Here is a 19257-nt window from a genome sequence, read left to right as displayed (position 1 = left end):
GATTTAAACTAGGCCTAGATGGTTTTAAACACATCATAAAGCCATTATCGTTAATGTTAGTCGTGTTATGTTATATCTGATCACGAAAACAGATTCGCTTTGCCCACGATGCTCGTTCATAATGAATATGGATTGGGCTAAATAATTCAAGTGAATCAATTAAGGATAGATATTTCGTCGTTTTATTGCAAATTCAATATATTAGATTATTTCATCATAAGAAAGGTAAAAATTTCAACTTTGCAGAATCGTAATTTAAGTACGCTTATACATTACAGTTAATTTTTAGTTCAATTTAAGAATATTTGACATTTGCTTGGTAAATATGATGAAAAACTGCTTCAATTAGTACAATTTTCCATGACTCTGAAGTATATTTTAAAGGTCATGACACTTATAGAGGACATTTAGACTATGATTAACGTTTTGTTGCACCTCCATGGTCACGTGAGATGTTAATTTTTATACAAAGGTAAATTGTAGACCAAAATTAGATTTTTTTATTTGATGACGTGACTATTACACACGTCATAGCAACGTTTTTTAGGTGAGCTAAATCCCTCAAACTATATCTGATAGAACTAAGGCCATTTGAGACGTTTGTACAATGACCGTGAATTATTCAGGCCCTATTATTGGGTCCCCTTGCTACAAAGATGTTGTATTTTAGATCAATTGATCATGTTCTTCTTATATATTTCATTTTACTGGTAAGTTTATACTGATGTGACTAAATGTTCGTTGAAACATGATCACGGCAGCCTGACGTAGGTATGTTTTTATTTTGGTCACTGGGCCCAGATGTAAATTTTAGTAAAACAATACGCGCAACGCGAAAACTAGTTTAACTTCCATGGCAATTAGAAGCACTCTCGCTATCAAGGATAGTTCGTAATTAGTGGAACCAGCACTTTTTCCGGGCGATCCTCCTACGACTTTGCTATGATTTCTACGGTTTTCGCGTTCAGAAATCAAGGCGACTCGTTCGCATTTGCCGTCCGGTCCGAGAACTACTTCAGTTTCGTTAACCCTAGTTTCTTGTAGATTATCTAGCGTACACGTTGAAGTGTCGTAATCCTGTTCGTATTTATTGCGATAAAACCACTCAAATTCGCAATTGCAAATAAAATGATTGCCGTTGAGTTCCGTGCGGGTTTGTCCGTTGCTGAAAGCGGGTGGAAAGCAATTCTCTTGCGCCTCTTCAAAACGGTTATTCGAGAAAGACAATTTGCCAGTTACAAAACCGATTTTTACAACGACAGATTCGAAAGAGTTCGTCTCGCAATAACCCACGAAGCAATTTTGCAATGAGAAGTACTTGACCGAATTTGCTTTAAAGTAAAAAATTAGTGAAAATTTTTAATTTCAAATATGAAACATAAGTTTATAAGATATATCAGTTTACGAGAATCTATGACCTACGTTACTTCACGACAAGCTATCAGTAACCAATGACAAACTTATGGAACATATCTTATAAACTGTATTGCGTGTATTTCTATTTCATCTGCATCAAAATTATCTAATCGAAAACAATAATAGGGTATTAATTACTTTTAAGGAAGGATGGTTGCGTTGTCTTGAATGTTGACTCTTGAATGATGAGATGTCCAAATATCTCCTTGAAGTTGAGAGCGTCAATTTCAATCGTGTCAACCGTGACATTCTTCAAGAAGACGCCGTTGGTTTTGTTGCGTACCGTGAAAGCCTCAGAATGGATCGAATCAATGGTAGCGTTTGAAATGGCCAGTTGTCCATTAACCTCGAAGAAAAACGCGTGCTGGTCGATGCTGTTGATTTCCAGATCCGTCAGTATCAGCATTTGACAGTAACTGGCGCCGAGGAATCCAGCTGGTAAGGTATTGGCTTTCACGCCAGTTAAGAAGAACTATTCCGGTAAGAAACGGTGATTAAAAAAATGGATTTTCCTTTTAAGGATCATATTTACATTCGTAATGTTTCCTATTTTATAGAAGATGTGTGACATTGGAATGAACTCTTCAATTTGAGAGATATTGACTGTGTGTAATTCTGATACGGCGTTAAAAGCGTCTCCGTGGATGACCAGCTTTTTGATGTCGTGAAACGTCAGAGAATCTATGCTAGGCATCAGTCTAAACGCCCCGTATTCGACCTCAACGACGTTGCAATGCTCAATTGTCACGCTGTGATATCCACCAATTTTCACCATATTATCTGCGGGATAATGTAATTGCGAGTAAGACACGTGCCGCTGTTTTTCATGTTTATTCTTCATGCACAGTCACAGTTTGTTAAAGAATTTGACCAAACAAACTACGTGAAGGCTTTAGAATTCGTTTGGTTGAATAACTATAAACTTACTCAAAGTAACGTTTTCTCTGACACCATTTTGCCCACAAATGCACATGACTTCTCCATTGTCGCAAATGCACTATAGAAATTTAGATTATTTTATATACTTATGTTCAATCATCGCACGAGATAAATTCAACCTATTCCATCCTACGATATTTAACGTACCAATACGCGTCATAGAAAATAATAGCCCAATTTTGACATAAACATATCGGTTATTACACTACCAGTAGAAACCCGCTAGTACCATCCATAATTAAGGCGACTTACGCGCCTGACTACCCTTGTCTGTCTCATCCAGACAGTTATCAGTCAGAAGTTTACTATTAAAATGGGTAGAAGTATATGCGTATACGCTGGTAAAATAAAGCTAAATACTCTACACGTGTGACTATTTCCCTGTTTTTAGGGGCCAATATCTCCGTAATTAAATGTTTTAGGACCCATGCATGTTCTCTGACACTTTCCATTTAGTTTGACTCAAATAACACACCCTTTAAGTTATGACTTATACATAAAAATATAGTTGCTTGAAATTAGAAATAAAAAAATGACATGGACAGATATATTTTTATAATCGTTCCAAAGATATACCATAACTTTGAAAACTTTTGGGAAACACTACTGTATTATGTTATTAGCTTTTCTCTAAAGATAGGGTGGTGTTTCGACTTGAGTCATTCTCACGCGCTGAATGTCACCGTTAATTAAAAGATTGAACGCCCACTATTCTGCCATAAAAAGAATAAGTATAGTGGTAGTCTATCTATCTGCCTTGCCATCTTTATTAATATAGATATAAAAGATTACCGGACTCCCAGGGCACGTTAAAGACATTGATGTCGAAAACAGAATCGACAGGACGATTGACGAAAGAACTACAGAAATAAATCGCCTTACAGCCGTCATTGTGAAATCTAAAGTCGAAAAAACAGTTTGGCCATAAGTGCGTAGGGTTGTTATGATGTAATAAGTATTAGAAGAAAAGTGGGTTAGTCAATAGTGATTTAACATCTGTCGTAACATGTATATAGTTCCAGAACCACCAATTAGCTATCCAAGTAGCGACTATTTGCCAATTTAGGTGCTCGCCAATGTTCGAACAAGCCGATTTTAGTCATAAAGCGAATACACGTCAAAAAGCTCAGTAAAAGAGTGGTATAACGCCTAGAATAGCTTATGTTTGGCATCAAGAGACGTTTTAAGTTATGTAATATGGTAGTACTCACGAAGGGCTACATTTTAAAGCACTTAATAAAGCTCTAAAACCACCGCTATTTTATCAACAAAAGTTTTAAAAACTTACCCAAATCCTCGAAAGTTTGAGACGTGTCTGAGCAGCTTCGATCTTCGTGGCCGAATTGTTTGGTAATCCTAACTAGTTGTGACTCAGTTAGGGAGTGTTAACGGGGTTTCGTTATCAATAAGGAACAGGCCATCGCGACGGAAGTAAACTGTAACTCTAACAAATTCATTTCCGTTTTCTTTGACGACTGTTGAAAAAAAGCACGCTCTCCGACGGTTGTCGGTCTGAGTTTTAAACAAAGCTCGAGGCGAAAGGAATTTCTTTGTACGTTACACAAGCGCTGTATGGTGGTAAACTACTTCCCTCTAATCCATCCTCTATACGAAACAATTACGACATCCCAGCATTCTCTAAAAACCCAATATTCTATCGAGGAACAAGACAAATGGCACAAGCGAAAGGAGAACCTCCATTAACAAGAATTTGTACAACCATTCCAAGAATACTAACGAATAATAGTAAATTTTATTATAAAAAGACAGTACGTGGTATTTCAGGAAAGAGAGATAAGGTTAAAGTAGAAGTAGAAGGTAAAACGTTTTTCCCGATGTTTCGATAAATCAGTGTTTCCCATTTACGGTGTCGTGAGATAGATCAAGTTTTTAATTTGGAAAGATTTAAAAATGTGTTACTAGCCCTTACAATAATTTCATAATAAAGGTTTATACAGGGTGTTTCTGATCTGTCATAACTTAAAGAGTATGTTCTTAGGGTCAAAATAGACTCAAATCAAAAACATCGGGGTCTACAAAATTTAGTTACAGAGATATCTCCGTAACTGAATGTTTGACCTAAAGAGAAACACTTTAATTTATGGCAGACTCATCAGAAAGACCTTGTAATGTTGAATGTGCAAGTACGATTCAGTGAGATATCATTGAACTCTACTAATCCTTAGGGTTGCGTTTCCACTTTAACTAGTATCATAGATCGATTTACAACTAACACCCAGAAGTCGATCGGATAATTTGCCTCACGCTGCTTTAAAGGGAATATAGCACGCTTTCTCTCGTACGCCGCACGAAGGTACAAACTTTTACGCATCCTCCAGTCCTTAATTGGGTTTGCATCTTTTTGGCGCTAATTAATTTTTCTTTTGGGAACTATATTTAATGTTATTTCTCGAGAAAGACAAAATTTTAAGGTTGTTTCATTTAATAACAAGGCTTAAAGCGCTCACACTTTATTTTGTATGTTGGTTAGACGCTGGAAAATCGAAGTATTTCAGGCGTGAGTTTTAAATTACAAAAGCAAAGAGTATAGATTGGAGTACGTTTTATAATGAAGTGCAATACATATGTGTTAAAGGGATAATGAAGTAAAAAAACAGGTCATTTTTAAATGATTAACATGAAAACATTACGTTAACTTACCAAAACTTTCCCGTTAATTTATAATAAATAAAGTTGTGATTTAGGTTGCTAAGCCTAACTCTAATTTGCATCAAATTTTAAAGAGTCATCCATAAAACACTGTGAACATAACTCGTTTAGGAAAGGTAGACCTTGTTTTACAAAATTTCATAGAGAATTTTCCACTCAAAATCGGTAATAGTACCCATTACAGTTCGGTCGTAACACCCTTTTTTTAGAACATGTTTTATACGCTCTTTCGAATGAATAATCTTACCTGGATTTTTCCTGTCATTTAATACTCATGAAAGAATTAAATTTATTCCTTGTTCTATATCCTATTGGATCAATAACTTTTGTTGGTTCCTCGTAAGAAATATTCCACGAGAAGACGAGAGTTCTTCGGCTCGCACGCGCGTTCTAAGTACCCGTTCAAAAAGTTATATCCATGTTTTCTCGAGGGGCAAACAACTAAAACTGTGGGTGTAACCGTGTCTTAATGTATTTTAAGAAATATCCCAAGTTTATGATCTACTATTAAGTTTCTATGTGTGAATGGGATATTATTAGCCCCTCCTCCCCGACAAACCGTAGTGAAAGGCTTCCCATTAATGTATTCTTAGTATAGAACACGAGTATCGAATTTTAACAATAAAAAAGTTCTCCTCGATTGCCGACGAGGTATTAGTGCTGTAATTTTCTCTACCTGGATTTTTGGCACCCGAGCTCTTGGAAACTCTGACGTCAAGTAAAAAGGCAGGAGACGTTCCACCAAATATCTGCAGATGGATACTTAAGCATCATTATCACTTATGATAATATTACCAACTTCGCACGAGTGCTTATCTACTTAGGCTTCGATTCGTTACGTAGGCAGAGGTGTACCCAAAATAGCAGACCCCCAGAGACTGTCGTCCTGCATAGGGCTGCTGTACACAAGAAACATAATAATAATTACTATAACACTTTCAGTTATCGCACTGTTAAATCTCTTAAAGAAAGTTTATTACCACGTTACAAGCTTGTTGTATATGAGGTTCTGTGGTGAGATGTGTGTGGAGCTATTGAACATCAAAAACAAGCGGGGCTAGAAACGTGTTAAGAACTTAAGAGAAGATCCGTAACCAGCAATTAACTCTTATAGGTACATTTGTAACGTATGCAAGCTACTGTATACCATTAGCTCGTTGGAAACGACATGGAAGCATTGCTCATTTTTAATCGGGGGTCAAATTTAATTACTACAATTTAATTAACATCTCCTTTCGCAACTTCCCTTATATTTATGTGTCAGAAAACACGTGGTGAGCCTCTTGATTTTTATTCTGTTTTACATCAGTGATAAATGATTTTTAAACTATAGCCCTCTCGGAACTCGAATCTTAAAAACGTATATTCCAAGAAATAACAGGTTTCGTATACCTTATGATTTACTACAAAATTCAAAATTACAAAGAATTAGACTCTATTTCGAGGAAATGTATTAGTTTAAATTCAAGATAGAACGAAAATGCATCCGTTATTTATTTTTAATTAGAAATTTTTTTTTCATTTCCAAAATTAAAGAGGTCAAGGCTGACTAAACCTTAATTAATAAGAAAAATGTTTATTGTTTCTAAAGTAATTAAATGAGCAGTTGCGATGCATTTAATTAAAGAAACCAAATGAATCAAAGTCATTAGTCACTGGACTTTCAAAGCGTTTGTTCGTAACCCATTCACATCAACTTATAGAAAATCGTTATTAGGCATAGGCCATTTAATATCCTTTTAAATGTATAAGAAAAAGTATTTTGGTAGTATTTGTTTATCAATTCTTCTTTATATTGATTTCTAGTACAAATAATAGAATCTATTTTTTTCTTTCTGAACAATGGAACACTCTTCGGGAAACTTTTTACGGTCATTAATGTTCGTGTGCGTTACTCGTTTCGAATGTCAAACCACTTCGGACGGAAAATAAAAACACTCTCAACGATAAGTGCTAATGTTTATTTAGATAAATATAGAAATATATGGGTTTATATAATCGGATTTCAAAAGCAACTGACCGTTTCGCTCATACTTGAAACTAGTCACGACCTGGCCTCGAAACATGCACCTTACAATTGGAATCGATCAGGTACTTCCTATCTTTTTCATTGTTCTTCAACGATAATTAATGGCAAAATTAAATTAACGGCTTGCGAAATACCAGCGAAAAGGGGGCGCCTATGGTTCTTCCCCATTCCTCCCTCGAAAGCGTACATTTTTCATTCACATTTTATTGAATTTACAGGGCTCTGAACTCGCTTTAGCTCCGAGTACGTTTTATAAAGGAACCATGAAATACGTTTCAAAAACTCTCAATATAACGTAAGTCAAATAAAATGTGCTGTGGCTGGTGAACACATATGGTATTCACTGAATTACGAGCGGTTATTTGCCGAAACCCTACCGAATAGCGTCTAGCTTGAAGATTTGAGCAACTACATTAACCTTTAGGCGTACATATTTGAATATAAAATAAATATTTTTCAATAAAGGATTTTCTGTCCCCAATAAAGGTATAATTCCATCGACCTCTCCTTGGAGACTGTGAGCAAATACGATGGCTCTACTGGACCAATTAAAGAAGTAAGCTGAGAAATTTACACGTGGGATTTTGTTAAACCACGCATTCGTTACTTTGGGGAAGTATGACTTCCTCAGGATCTTACATTGCGAACATTGAGTAACGCGAATTTTAGAGCTACCTGGTAATGGACTTGCCATTTTTCGAGGCAGTATTTACAGTTTCAGAGTGAAACTGAACAACGAATATTCACTCGCCTCATTATAAATCTATCCTCTTCAATGTCCCATCTGCTCGTCATAGATCGAAAAATTAAGTGACCAAAGCCAAACAATGGCAACTTCGCAATTAACGAATTTGTGATGCCACTTTTAGGTTAGACAGGTTTATTTTGATCAGTTTGACCTTTTTATTGGAAGGGCATCGACTTAATCTTCATTCCGTATTCGTACTCGGTTTCCGACGCTATCAGAGAGCTATACTCTCACACGAGCGTCGTTAGATACGGCGAATCTGTTTTACTATCAGGACCACCCGAAAAAAACCAGAATACCTCCTTCATGAATTTTCTCCTGTTTAGTAAAGATGTACATACCGAAATAAAATTTAATTTATGGTCGAGAGTTCAATATACAATCTGGTTTTCTGTCTTTTCAGATCACGGCGTTGCTTGCACTGGTTATATTCTTAATTTCACTCGTGTTCCGCTACTCAAACGTCTTGTATCACAGAAAACCGGCGAAGAAATGGAGAACACACGTGGCCTCCGTTTCAATGGTCATGATAATACTTATAGAATCTATGATACTACAACGTAAGATTTATCACACTTGATCGTTATGTCCTTGAATTAACGTATTGATGCTTATACTGTCTTAAGCTTTACCGATGACTTTGAAGAGACTGCCTCATCGTGTGTTGATTTCAACGTGGCTTTTGTTGGTGGTCGTCGTTTCGAATCTCTTGAGTTCCTTTATGAAAATGGAAGTGATTGTTTCCACTTACCACAAGTTTGACACTCTGGATAACGTCATTGATTACGCCAAACCCAACGAAAAGCTTCTACTCCTTGACAACACTGATGAACTACTCTACGTAAAACAACGGGTCAGTCAAACTTTAATCATATCTTAGACGGGCTGATCCAAAAAGGTCGTACATTGGTTTCTATGAGCGATTTTGGGTAGAAAAAATGTTCTTTACTCCATTCACAGGCGTTGAAAAACGAGCGTTACAACGTTCTACTGCAAAAAATAATCAGAGAGAAGGGACTAATTGATCTTTATCAGATCATCAGTCCGAACTTCTACGAGGATATCAACAGCAGAAAAATTATTTTCATAACTAACACAATTTTACAAGAACTTATTGCCACTGGTTTATTCCAAGCTTTCGATCATAAACTGAATCTTTATCAATCCAAGAACACGTTGAAATCTCAGAACTTTGGTTACTTGATCAGTAAAAATGTATCACGACATTTAAGAACGCTCATTGACATAAGGTAAGGTTTTGGTTAATCGTAGGGTGTGGTTTTGGACGGCCTACTGCCACTTCCTTCCTTTGTCGAGTCGGGTTGCGAGTATAAACGGGGATTCTAAAACAAAACCTTATTTTGTTTTCAGAATTATGAATATATTTGAATCAAAACCATTCGAATACGTAAAAACTGGATATCACTTTCAAACTACGAAACACGCTTGGGAGCAGCCAGTTGATTTAGAAACGCAAGCTACTATGTTAAAGGACACGTACGGAGCATACGTCATACTTTTCGGAGGATACCTATTGGCTTCCGTTGTACTTATAATACAAGTTTGCAGCGGACTTTTTCGAACAGAAATATAAATCAACTCCCCGAACATCCAAGTTTCAAGAACCTACTCTTATCACGAACTACCCCGTTTGGCACCATCTCAGTTACATTATATATATGTTGACAATTTCAAAGTATTTTCACCAAAACCGAGTACAAAAACATTCTAAGTAATGGTGAATCTTGCTCCCGTTGTCAGTTGGACAGTTTCAAGGTATATCCACGTGAAAGCGATAAATTAAATAAATACATTTAAGTAATGTAAGCAGTACCGAATAAAAGTAAATGCATCATATTTTAGTGTGATCCTAGTAATTTTTCCGAGTAATACAGTGATTTTAAAATGTCATTGTTTATGAATGAAGACAAAACGAAGTTCAATTCATTTCAATATACTTTATTTTGATTCATCTTTACAGTTCGACAGAGTGGGTCTGACTTCTAAGTCACTAAGGTCTTGGTTTATCTACTTTCCGTATAATTCATCGACCAAAGATGAAAGGCGATCCTTTTCGTTCTTTTGGATGAGAGCGTCAACGCAATGCCAGATGTATTCGTTCTTGAAACAGTTCGATCTGAAATGATACAAACCGAGAAATGATTTAAATATTTCCGAATCTTTCATTCCATGCTCAACGTCGCCAGCGATAAAAGGCATTGTGGCAAACGAAAGAACGTTTACCTGCACAAAGAATGTACTTCCGGTTCCCGGTAGAGTTGGTAGCATTCTTCGCAAACTCTGTCTAATCGGGCGAACTTGGCGGAATCATAGACACCGGAACAACCCAATCCTTCGAACGTCTTCTTTTGAAGATCGTATTGAGGATGGGCGAAGATGGAAGAGGCGAGAGTCACCAGGATGAAGATCTGGCAGAACACGGCCGTCATCCTTAGGCAGACAATTTTTCCTTCCATCGTGATGTTTTGTAGTAGCCTAAAACTGGTGCGATGGTGAAATTTTCCATGAGCGTCAATATTTTCTCAGAGTTGGTAACTTTTTGGCCCACAATCTTAAAAGATGGTGGAATACTCTACCCCAAATGCCATAAACCCCATCTGTAGAATATAGCTAGCCAGTATAATAATATAGAAAGTTGTTTGTTTCTTTGTTTGTTCTTCTTGTATAGTCACAGTTCGCTACCGAATTTGACCAAACTTCATGGTTGATATCAGTAACACTAGGGTAGGTTCGTTTGTTTGTTTGAGTTATTCAAGGTTGGGACAGTGGCAAACCCCTAGTCATTACGCTACCCGAAACATTTTAGATTCGTGATTAACTTCTAATTAAGCATCATTTATTGATTTGGAAAGCTGTGAAAGAGGTAGTTTCATAAATATGTCTTTGGGATGGACCCAAAGAATGTTTAAGCCGGTTTTTAATAAAAACCATGAATATTTATGGAGACATAGCTGCAATGAAATGCACTTCTAAGGAAACTAATTCCCACTCCAATATAATTAATCCATGGAAAACGGCACTCAAATTAAAAATGCTAATTTTTTCGTGGCATGGGTAAAGTTCAACTTGACGATTGTACGCAGGTCTATTTTTTAGTTATCGTGAAAATTTTCCAGAGCTCAAACTCAAAATTTGTGTCATTTATTAACGTGATTTTAAACGAGCTGCTTCGATGTTTATTTACCGGCCGCATGTTTTTTTAATTTATCTAATTTAATTTTAATAGTTTTACTAAGTAGACCGATTTGTGCGTGTAATTTAATTGTAATTTGTTGGACAATTTGTGCCCTTAAGTTTGACTCGCGTGTTAACTATTTCACAAAATCGCTAAGCTTAACGTCGGTACGTCACTGGTTACCTAATTCGGCTAAGCTTTTCAAGAAATCAAGGAATATTAACAATTTTATGTGAGTATAATTAAGTGTAATTCAAACTTGGGGTCTAACCACGTGAACGGCTGTAACTAACGACCGCGTGGTAACAACGAACGAGTATATAGTCCTATGGTAACTATGACATGCAGTAAAATCTGATGCGTAAATCCGTTACAATGAGGTTTCAAAAATTCAACCGCGGTATTTTTTTTTATAAATTCGAAACATGGTTATAAATCTCTGACATCATTATAATTTTGGTGAAGCGCATTTGAGTAAGGTCACTCTGTAACAGGAAAGAATGTAGTGTTTGTCATTTGCATTTCTACGGTAATTTTTGGGCGGTTCGAATATATTTAAATTCGCATATAAATATATATATATATATTTAAATATTTAAATTCTAAATATGAATGTAAGATGCCGCTATGCTGAGCGGACCATTCTATAGGGACAAGGCAGAGGGATGAGGATTGAGGTCTCCTCCCAATTCCCTCAAAATGGAGTCGAACTTTAAGAACTGGAAGGCTATTGGGAAAGACACGCAATTGGCTAGGTGGAGCACGTCCGTTAGGCGTCTGACAATGACGTGCTCTCTGTGTTAAAGCGACTGAAGTCAAAATCATGCGCAAGTACTAACGGACAACTAAGCATAATAATTCCTTAAAACTAGTATAGAACAAAGTCCAGGGGTTTTACTATATTAACGACAAGTACTTTCAATATTAAACGCAAGTACATAAGAGCAACTAAATATTTTATCTCCATAAAACTGTTATATAAAACAGTTCATGGGCTTCTACCGTAACTGCAAGTACTATCAATATGAAACGCAAGTACTTCTAAACGTCACGTATCTGTATAAATGCCCATAAACTTAACAACGACAAGTACTTAAGGTTAAGTAAATATTTTTGCAACTTACCTGAACGGTGTATAAGGAAGAACTCTGATTTCCATCTGAAAACTGGACCCTTATATACTCCGACGTTCTAGGCATCTCTTGTACTACTTGGCTTACAGACGGAATACAATGAGACTCTAGTAATAAAATCGAAGGCAAATCGAGAGTTGTAATTGCTATTTCTACAGACTTTGGTTGTATTAAGTGACCAACGCGGACACTGATAAAGTTCAATAATCAAGATATCCTAATAACTCGTTTTAAAACGAGATGAATAAAATTTCTTAGGAAATAAATAGATGTTTTCGTACAGAGCATCCATTCATGGCTAATTGCTCTTTCATAGGGAATGAGGATCTTTATTTAAAAATATCGACCAATCAGTTATTCAAGAAATCTCTTGGATTTCAATAACCTTTCCAACCACGCAGCGTATTCAGTCCAAGCTTCTTGTAATACCAAGAACGTCTTCTGGGTAGTGTAAGAACTTCGAACCGAGATAACGTTGGCGCCATGAAGTTGTTGTATGTGTTTCCCCAAACCTCATTTCATTAACTCTTCATTCCATTTCTTCATAACGACAGAAACATATTGAAATATTTTGTTGTTATTGATCAGGTATTTAGAAATTGTGTACCTTACGAAACCTGATCTGACTCGATCTATCCTACCTGTACTTATCTTAAACCCAAACAAGAGACCCTTCGTCTGTTTGATAGAGGGTTAAAAGAAGGAACAAAGTTATTACGTTTACCCAAGTACTTTTGTTTCAAGTCACATCTAATGTCTTCATACCGTATCTTCCGTTTTAAGAAAACAACCACCCGACCTTTGAAAGGGGTTTTAATCTATAAAGAATTTGGTAGTTGTTAATTACACTTTTTTGGAACGGACGACTATTTAAATGCTAATTATTTTGTAATAAGATATCACTTATTTATTTTTAATGTTTCCTTTTATATTTAGAAAAAGGCCGTTCGTTCTTTTAAGATACAGTGTTATGTTATGTGAACTTTTCCATTAAACCACTAAAATAAGTTTTTAGAGAGAGGGGGGCTACTGTGATACTAAAATGGTCTTGCATTTGCACTTTCTTTTAAACGTTTTTAAAAATATTGATTAAATCGTAAATAAGTAAAAATATTACAATATATTTTTGATTAAATATATCATGACTGTTTGGTGTGAGTTCACGGTTCCAACTCAACTGATAAGTTTCGTTTCCACGCGCTTTTCAACGACGGGCTGTGATATTTACCGTCACTATTATTTTGTTCAATTTAATGGTATTTATGTAAATCGCAGCTTACAGACCCCTGAAGCTCACTTAATTTATGAAATTCTTTAATTTAATTTTAGATTGCTTCAAAATGATGTACAAATGCGATATTTGCGAATACAGTACTCCATTTCGGATTAATTTAAAGTGGCACGTCACAACTCACAGTGACTGGCATCCGTTCAAATGCGATTTATGCGAATACAGTACCCCTTTACTGAAGAATCTCAAAAGGCACGTCTTAACTCACAGTGAAGAGCATCCGTTCAAATGCGACAATTGCGAATACAGTACCCCATTTTGGAGTAAATTAAAGAGGCACGTCACAATTCACAGTGACGAGCTTCCGTTCAAATGCGATATTTGCGAACACCGTAGCCAAACACGGCAGAACTTAAAAATGCACGTCGTAGCTCACAGTGACGAGCGGCCATTCAAATGCGATAATTGCGTTTACCGTAGCAAAACATCGCTCCAATTAAAAATACATGCCAAAACTCACCGTGACGATCGTCCTTTCAAGTGTTGTTTTTGTGATTACGCGGCGAAACACAAAAAGGTTTTAGTAAAACACGTCAAAAGACGCCATCATTCGCAATCGGAAATCATTTGCCAAAAATATAACACCCCACTCCATACAAAACATAATATTAACAAGGAAAATCAGTCAAACATGGATTGTAAAGCATCTCAGAGTGAAATCATAGCAATTGACGTTTCTGCTCTGTTAACAACAGACAACAACGATAATTATGCCGAAGAAACTCTACAATCGGAGCAAGTTCCTTCGCAACACTTCGAGAAGCCTTATTTGAACCTAGATGAACCAAATAGTTTAAATTTAACCGATGCACTTTCTCGAATAGTACGAATGGTGTTTGAAAACGATTTATTTTGAAAGCTTGAAAATTTGAGAATATATATTTTCAAAGTCCATTGAGTTAGTTTTGAAACCAGTCACGCAATTCCTTTCACAATTTACTGAAAAGGACTAGTCAGTATTTTAACTGATTTCGAATTAAAAAAATCAAGTTAATTATACATTTTCAATTTATTTTAACGTTATAAATTGAATATTCATACGTGTATTTTATGTTTCGCAAAAATGGGTGGAAACAACTCAATAAAATTGCTATACAAATTTTTAATACAAACTGTTCTATTAAATCATTCTAAATCAACCTATTGTTAGAGGGAGGGGCTACGGTGATACAAAAATGGGCTCTCATTTGCACTTTTTTTAACGTTTTTAAAAATATTGATTAAAACCTAAATTAATTGAAATATTACCGGAAATGAAGGGAGACTTTCTAATCCGGTACTCTTTTCTTTGTTCCCATTAATATAAGCATTTGCTTAGGGTATATAAAAGGAAAAATATATAAAAGAAAATAAATTATCTCTTATTACAAAATAATTAGCATTCAATTAGTCATGAAAACGAGGACTACTGTGCCATCCACCATTGGTTTAATGGCGTCTGCTAAACCGAACCTCTTACCCCCACGACACTGAATGAATTCTCTCAGGCTGAGAGAGGTAAGGGTAATGTCTTTAAGATTAACTAAATGCTAATTATTTTGTAATGAGAGATACTTTTTCTTAATATTTTTCCTTTCATATTTAGGAAAAGACTGCTATTTTAAGGTATAATGTTATGTTTCCTGAACTTTTGCTTTAAACAAATAAAATCGATTGTTGGAGGACAATAAAATGGGTTCGCATTTGCACTTTCTTTAAACCGTTTTAGAAAATATTGATTAAATATGAAAAGTAGAAATATTACTGTTTATTCATGATTAAATATATCATGAAGAGCAGGCGTTTAGAATTGACTCTTTGCGACATCGTAACCGGAAATGTAGGGAAACTTTCTAACCCAATACTATTTTTATTGTTTGCATTAAGATAAATATTTGCTTAGGGTAAGGGTAAAGTTCAAGACAACCATAGTTTAAAAGATAATGAATTCTACACAGGCTCATTTAAAAATAAATATTTTTGAGTGGTGTGTTATCGGGAAAGGTTCCAGTTCAACTGATAAGTTAGTTTTTCCACGCGATTTTCAACGCTCTATGATATTTACCGTCCGTATTATTCTCTTTAATTATATGGTATTTAGGTAAATCGCAGCTTACAGACCCCTGAAGTTCAGTTATTAATGAAATTCTTCAATTTATTTTAGATTGCGAGAAAATGATTTTCAAATGCGATATTTGCGAATTCAGTACCCAATATCGTTCAAGTTTAAAGAGGCACGTCGCAACACACAGTGAGGAGCGTCCGTTTAAATGTGATTTTTGCGAACACCGCTCCCGAACACGAGATATTCTCTTGAAGCACGTCGGCTCTCATAGTGAAAAACGTCCGTTCAAATGCGACATTTGCGAACACCGTAGCCGAACAAGTACGCTTTTAAAGTCGCACATCGCGACGCACAGTGATGAGCGTCCTTTCAAATGTGATATTTGCGATTATCGCACCCGTAGACGGTTTGATTTAAAAACCCATGTCTTGATTCACAGCGGTGACCTCCCATTCAAATGCGATATTTGCGAATTCAGTACCCAATTTCGTTCAAGTTTAAAGATGCACGTCACAACACACAGTGAGGAGCGTCCGTTTAAATGTGATATTTGCGAATACAGTACCCGAGTTTGGGGAAGTTTAAAGAGGCACGTCACGACACACACTGAGGAGCGTCCGTTTAAATGTGATATTTGCGAATACCGTAGCCGAACACGGAACAATCTAATGAGGCACGTTGCCTCTCACAGTGACGACCGTCCGTTCAAATGCGACATTTGCGAACACCGTAGCCGAACAATTACGCTTTTAAAGTCGCACGTCTCGACACACAGTGATGAGCGTCCTTTCAAATGTGATATTTGCGATTATCGCGCCCGGAGGCGGTTTGAATTAAAAACCCATGTCTTGACTCACAGTGACGAACGTCCATTCAAATGTTCTTTTTGTGACTACGCAGCGAAATCGAAGCGTGTCTTGAAAATTCACGTTTCTAATCGTCATCCTTCGCAATCAGGAACAAAACGAATGAATTCGAAATGCAAAATTAAATATTACAAATCAAATTTAAATTTTAAATGCCAATTTTGCGGAAAGTTTTACAAAAGCAGCGGTCGATTAAGTTTCCACGAAAATATTTGTAGAAAAACTAACCTCGAAAGTTTTACAAATACTACTTCAATGAACAAACAAAGTCCGACAAACATGGAATCGAATATTTTGGATTACAACGTACTTCGGAGTGAAAATAGAGCAACTGTTTCTGTAGCGCTAACAACAAATGTGAACGATAACCATCCCAAAGAACTTGACCATTCAGATTCTGATGAATTCAAATATTCAGAGACAATTGATTTTAAATTAGGAAGATGCGCGCCATCAAAGAGTTCAAGTGCTAATAGAAAATTTTCAATCATTTTGGAAAAACTTGAAAACTTTGGGAATTATCATGGATGTTACTATATCAGGTTGAAAGAGGCTCCGGACTTGTACGAAGTTCTTAAAGTTAACTTGGAACCTTTAGTGTAAATTCTTTTCACGTGACTTTGCACACAAGATCCAGTTTACTCTTTTCAAATTGAGCAATAACTTTAATTGACCATAGTTTCGCCCGATTTATTTTATCATTATAAATTTTAATACTTAAAATGAAATTTCCAACTTTTTATTCGACGCTCAGGGTGGAAAATATTAATTGTTATATTTTTATCATGAGAAATAATTTTTTTACGCGAACTTTTTTAAGTACAATAAAAGCATCTTATCTATCAAGACAATATATAACGACTAAAAAGTGGGATTCTTACATAATGCAAGTTACACAGGGTTGTTTTGCAAATGTCAATCACAAATTAAGGGGCGTGTTCCTTGGGCGATTTCTGGTCGAAAATGTTCAATGACATTTTTTGTCCGGGCCACCGTTTTCAACTTAAGGTTGGAGTATTTTAAGGATGACCCCTTACATTTAATTAAGAAACTGAAAGACAATGCTAGTTTAAATAAACTCATTTAAGTAATCTAATTTTTTCAGATTGCGTGACTTTCAAATCGTAATTTCAAAAGCAATCATTGTGAATTCACTTGCATTAAACAAAAATTCCAGGAAATACACAAACTAGAACATTCCATCATAATTGGTTGCCAATGGAGTAAAGACAATGATGTACTCCCAATTTCTCAAATGAATAAAATGTTCAAATGCAGCATTTGCGAGCATCTCGCCGAAACACAGTGTAGTCTAAAGAAGCACGTCGCGACTCACAGTGAGGAACGACCTTTTAAATGCGTTATTTGCGAATACCGAACCCGAAAACGGAGAGATTGCGAAAGGCACATCGCCTCACACAGTGACCATCGTCCGTTCAAATGCGATGTTTGCGAATACCGCTCCCTGACACTAACGACTTTAAAGAGGCACGTCGCGACTCACAGTGACGAGCGGCCATTCAAATGCGATGTTTGCCAATACAGTACAAGAACACGAGGTCAATTAAAAAAACACTCCAAAACTCACGGTGACGATCGACCTTTCAAATGTCATATTTGCGATTATGGCAGTCTGAGACGAGATACTTTAAAAACACACGTGACGACTCTTCACAGTGACAAACGTCCGTTCAAATGTTCTTTTTGTGATTATGCGGCAAAACACAAGAGTGTTTTAAAAACTCACGTCAAAAGGCACCATCCTTCGAAATCAGGAATTATTTGCCAACTAAATAACAGCACACTCCATACGAAAGATAATATTAACAAGGCAAATCAGTTAAACATGGATTGTAACGCGTATCGGAGTGAAACTATAGCAACTAACGTTTCTGCTCTGTTAGCAACAAATATCAACGATAATTATGCCGAAGAAACTCATCAATCGGAGGAAGTTCATTACGAACCAGATCCTGATGAACCCGAACACTTCGGAAAACTTTATTTGAACCTAGAGGAACTAAGTGATTTTAGTCTAGAGGAACTAAGTGATTTAAACGCATCTCAGAGTGAAACAATAGCAACTGACGTTTCTTTTCTGTTAGCAACAAATATCAACGGTAATTATGCCGAAGAAACTCACCAATCGGAGGAAGTTCATTACGAACCTGATACTGATGAACCCGAACACTTCGAAAAGCCTTATTTGAACCTAGATGAACCAAGTGATTTAAATTTAACCGATGCACTTTCTGAAATAATACGAATGGTGCTTGAAAATGATTGATTATTTTGAAAATTTGGGGATATATATTTTCAAAGTCCTTCGTTAAGCAATTCCTTTCATGTTTTACTGAAATAGGACTCGTCAGTATTTCAATTGATTTAAAAAATATAAAAAAATTCAAACTATTTATACATTTTCCCTTCAATTTATTTTAACTTTTTGAATTTGAATATTCATGTATGCATTTTCTACTTCATAAATAAGTCTGGAAAAAACTAAATAAAATTGTAAATATTTTTAGGACAAACTGTACTATATTAAATCACTCTGAATCAAAACCAATTGTTAGAGGAGCTCTCTAAATATGGAAGAAAAAATATTAAAAATAAATGAATTTAATTACTCTTAAAAACGAGGATTACTGCGCCACCATTGATTTAGTGGCGTCTGCTAAATCGAACCTCTTACTTCTTACCTCTCTCAGCCAACCCTTAGGGATAAATCCTGTGCAGTAGTCCTCGTATTTAAGACTAATTAAATGCTAATTATTTTGTAATAAGAAATCATTTATTTTTTTCATCATATTTTCTTTTCATATTTAGAATAGACAGTTCTTTTAAGAAATAATGTTATGTTAACTGAACTTTTCCTTCAAGAAGTCAACAGTAAACACTCTAATCACAATTTGTAAACTGTTT

General features: G+C 35.8%; 5 protein-coding genes across 6 annotated transcripts; 3 read left to right on the top strand and 2 right to left on the bottom strand.

Moving 5' to 3' along the window:
* Window positions 1–158: 158 nt before the first annotated feature.
* Window positions 159–3945, bottom strand: LOC149673928 (uncharacterized). 2 transcript variants are annotated; one of them, XM_089839723.1, is made up of 6 exons: window positions 3644–3945; window positions 3148–3254; window positions 2344–2413; window positions 1949–2196; window positions 1555–1888; window positions 159–1331 (listed from the first exon to the last, which is right to left on the bottom strand). In XM_089839723.1, exons 2-6 carry the CDS (start codon window positions 3244–3246, stop codon window positions 811–813), a joined length of 1272 nt encoding a protein of 423 aa, XP_089695849.1. In that variant the 5' UTR covers window positions 3247–3254; window positions 3644–3945; the 3' UTR covers window positions 159–810. The 2 variants fall into 2 exon arrangements, with proteins under 2 accessions (XP_089695849.1, XP_089695850.1); XM_089839724.1 differs by lacking the exon at window positions 3148–3254.
* A 2922-nt stretch (window positions 3946–6867) lies between these two features.
* LOC149673927 (uncharacterized) lies at window positions 6868–9627 on the top strand. Its single transcript, XM_089840034.1, has 8 exons — window positions 6868–6911; window positions 7004–7237; window positions 7541–7610; window positions 7968–8135; window positions 8206–8362; window positions 8429–8655; window positions 8763–9052; window positions 9174–9627. Exons 1-8 carry the CDS (start codon window positions 6868–6870, stop codon window positions 9394–9396), a joined length of 1413 nt encoding a protein of 470 aa, XP_089696160.1. The 3' UTR covers window positions 9397–9627.
* Window positions 9628–9803: 176 nt separating this feature from the next.
* On the bottom strand, window positions 9804–10359 carry LOC149673926 (ion transport peptide-like). The gene is made up of 2 exons (XM_089839991.1): window positions 10047–10359; window positions 9804–9939 (listed from the first exon to the last, which is right to left on the bottom strand). Exons 1-2 carry the CDS (start codon window positions 10277–10279, stop codon window positions 9831–9833), a joined length of 342 nt encoding a protein of 113 aa, XP_089696117.1. The 5' UTR covers window positions 10280–10359; the 3' UTR covers window positions 9804–9830.
* A 3041-nt stretch (window positions 10360–13400) lies between these two features.
* On the top strand, window positions 13401–14278 carry LOC149673925 (uncharacterized). The gene has a single exon (XM_089840033.1). The coding sequence runs from the start codon at window positions 13436–13438 to the stop codon at window positions 14276–14278; it is 843 nt and encodes a 280-aa protein (XP_089696159.1). The 5' UTR covers window positions 13401–13435.
* A 1122-nt stretch (window positions 14279–15400) lies between these two features.
* LOC149673924 (uncharacterized) lies at window positions 15401–17172 on the top strand. The gene is made up of 2 exons (XM_089840032.1): window positions 15401–15502; window positions 15566–17172. Exon 2 carries the CDS (start codon window positions 15577–15579, stop codon window positions 16933–16935), a length of 1359 nt encoding a protein of 452 aa, XP_089696158.1. The 5' UTR covers window positions 15401–15502; window positions 15566–15576; the 3' UTR covers window positions 16936–17172.
* Window positions 17173–19257: the final 2085 nt, after the last annotated feature.

Source organism: Phalangium opilio, unplaced genomic scaffold (assembly GCF_054372755.1).
Source record: "Phalangium opilio isolate 3A_F unplaced genomic scaffold, DU_Popi_V2 ptg000048l_1, whole genome shotgun sequence".
NCBI lineage: Eukaryota > Metazoa > Arthropoda > Arachnida > Opiliones > Phalangiidae > Phalangium > Phalangium opilio.
This window is presented reverse-complemented; position numbering and strand designations above follow the sequence as displayed.

What these genes read in the sequence shown, in the direction of transcription:
- LOC149673926 (XM_089839991.1), bottom strand. Translation starts at nt 10,279, where the DNA reads ATGGAAGGAAAAATTGTCTGCCTAAGGATGACGGCCGTGTTCTGCCAG. An exon ending in GAAGTACATTCTTTGTGCAG is followed by an intron (nt 9,940 to 10,046) that starts GTAAACGTTCTT and finishes GTATCATTTCAG; the next exon opens with ATCGAACTGTTTCAAGAACG.
- LOC149673924 (XM_089840032.1), top strand. Translation starts at nt 15,577, where the DNA reads ATGATTTTCAAATGCGATATTTGCGAATTCAGTACCCAATATCGTTCA.
- LOC149673928 (XM_089839723.1), bottom strand. Translation starts at nt 3,246, where the DNA reads ATGACGGCTGTAAGGCGATTTATTTCTGTAGTTCTTTCGTCAATCGTC. An exon ending in CAGAGAAAACGTTACTTTGA is followed by an intron (nt 2,197 to 2,343) that starts GTAAGTTTATAG and finishes ATTATCCCGCAG; the next exon opens with ATAATATGGTGAAAATTGGT. An exon ending in GCAACCATCCTTCCTTAAAA is followed by an intron (nt 1,332 to 1,554) that starts GTAATTAATACC and finishes TTTACTTTAAAG; the next exon opens with CAAATTCGGTCAAGTACTTC.
- LOC149673927 (XM_089840034.1), top strand. Translation starts at nt 6,868, where the DNA reads ATGGAACACTCTTCGGGAAACTTTTTACGGTCATTAATGTTCGT. An exon ending in TTACGGTCATTAATGTTCGT is followed by an intron (nt 6,912 to 7,003) that starts GTGCGTTACTCG and finishes AGATAAATATAG; the next exon opens with AAATATATGGGTTTATATAA. An exon ending in TTCTCCTGTTTAGTAAAGAT is followed by an intron (nt 8,136 to 8,205) that starts GTACATACCGAA and finishes CTGTCTTTTCAG; the next exon opens with ATCACGGCGTTGCTTGCACT.
- LOC149673925 (XM_089840033.1), top strand. Translation starts at nt 13,436, where the DNA reads ATGAAATTCTTTAATTTAATTTTAGATTGCTTCAAAATGATGTACAAA.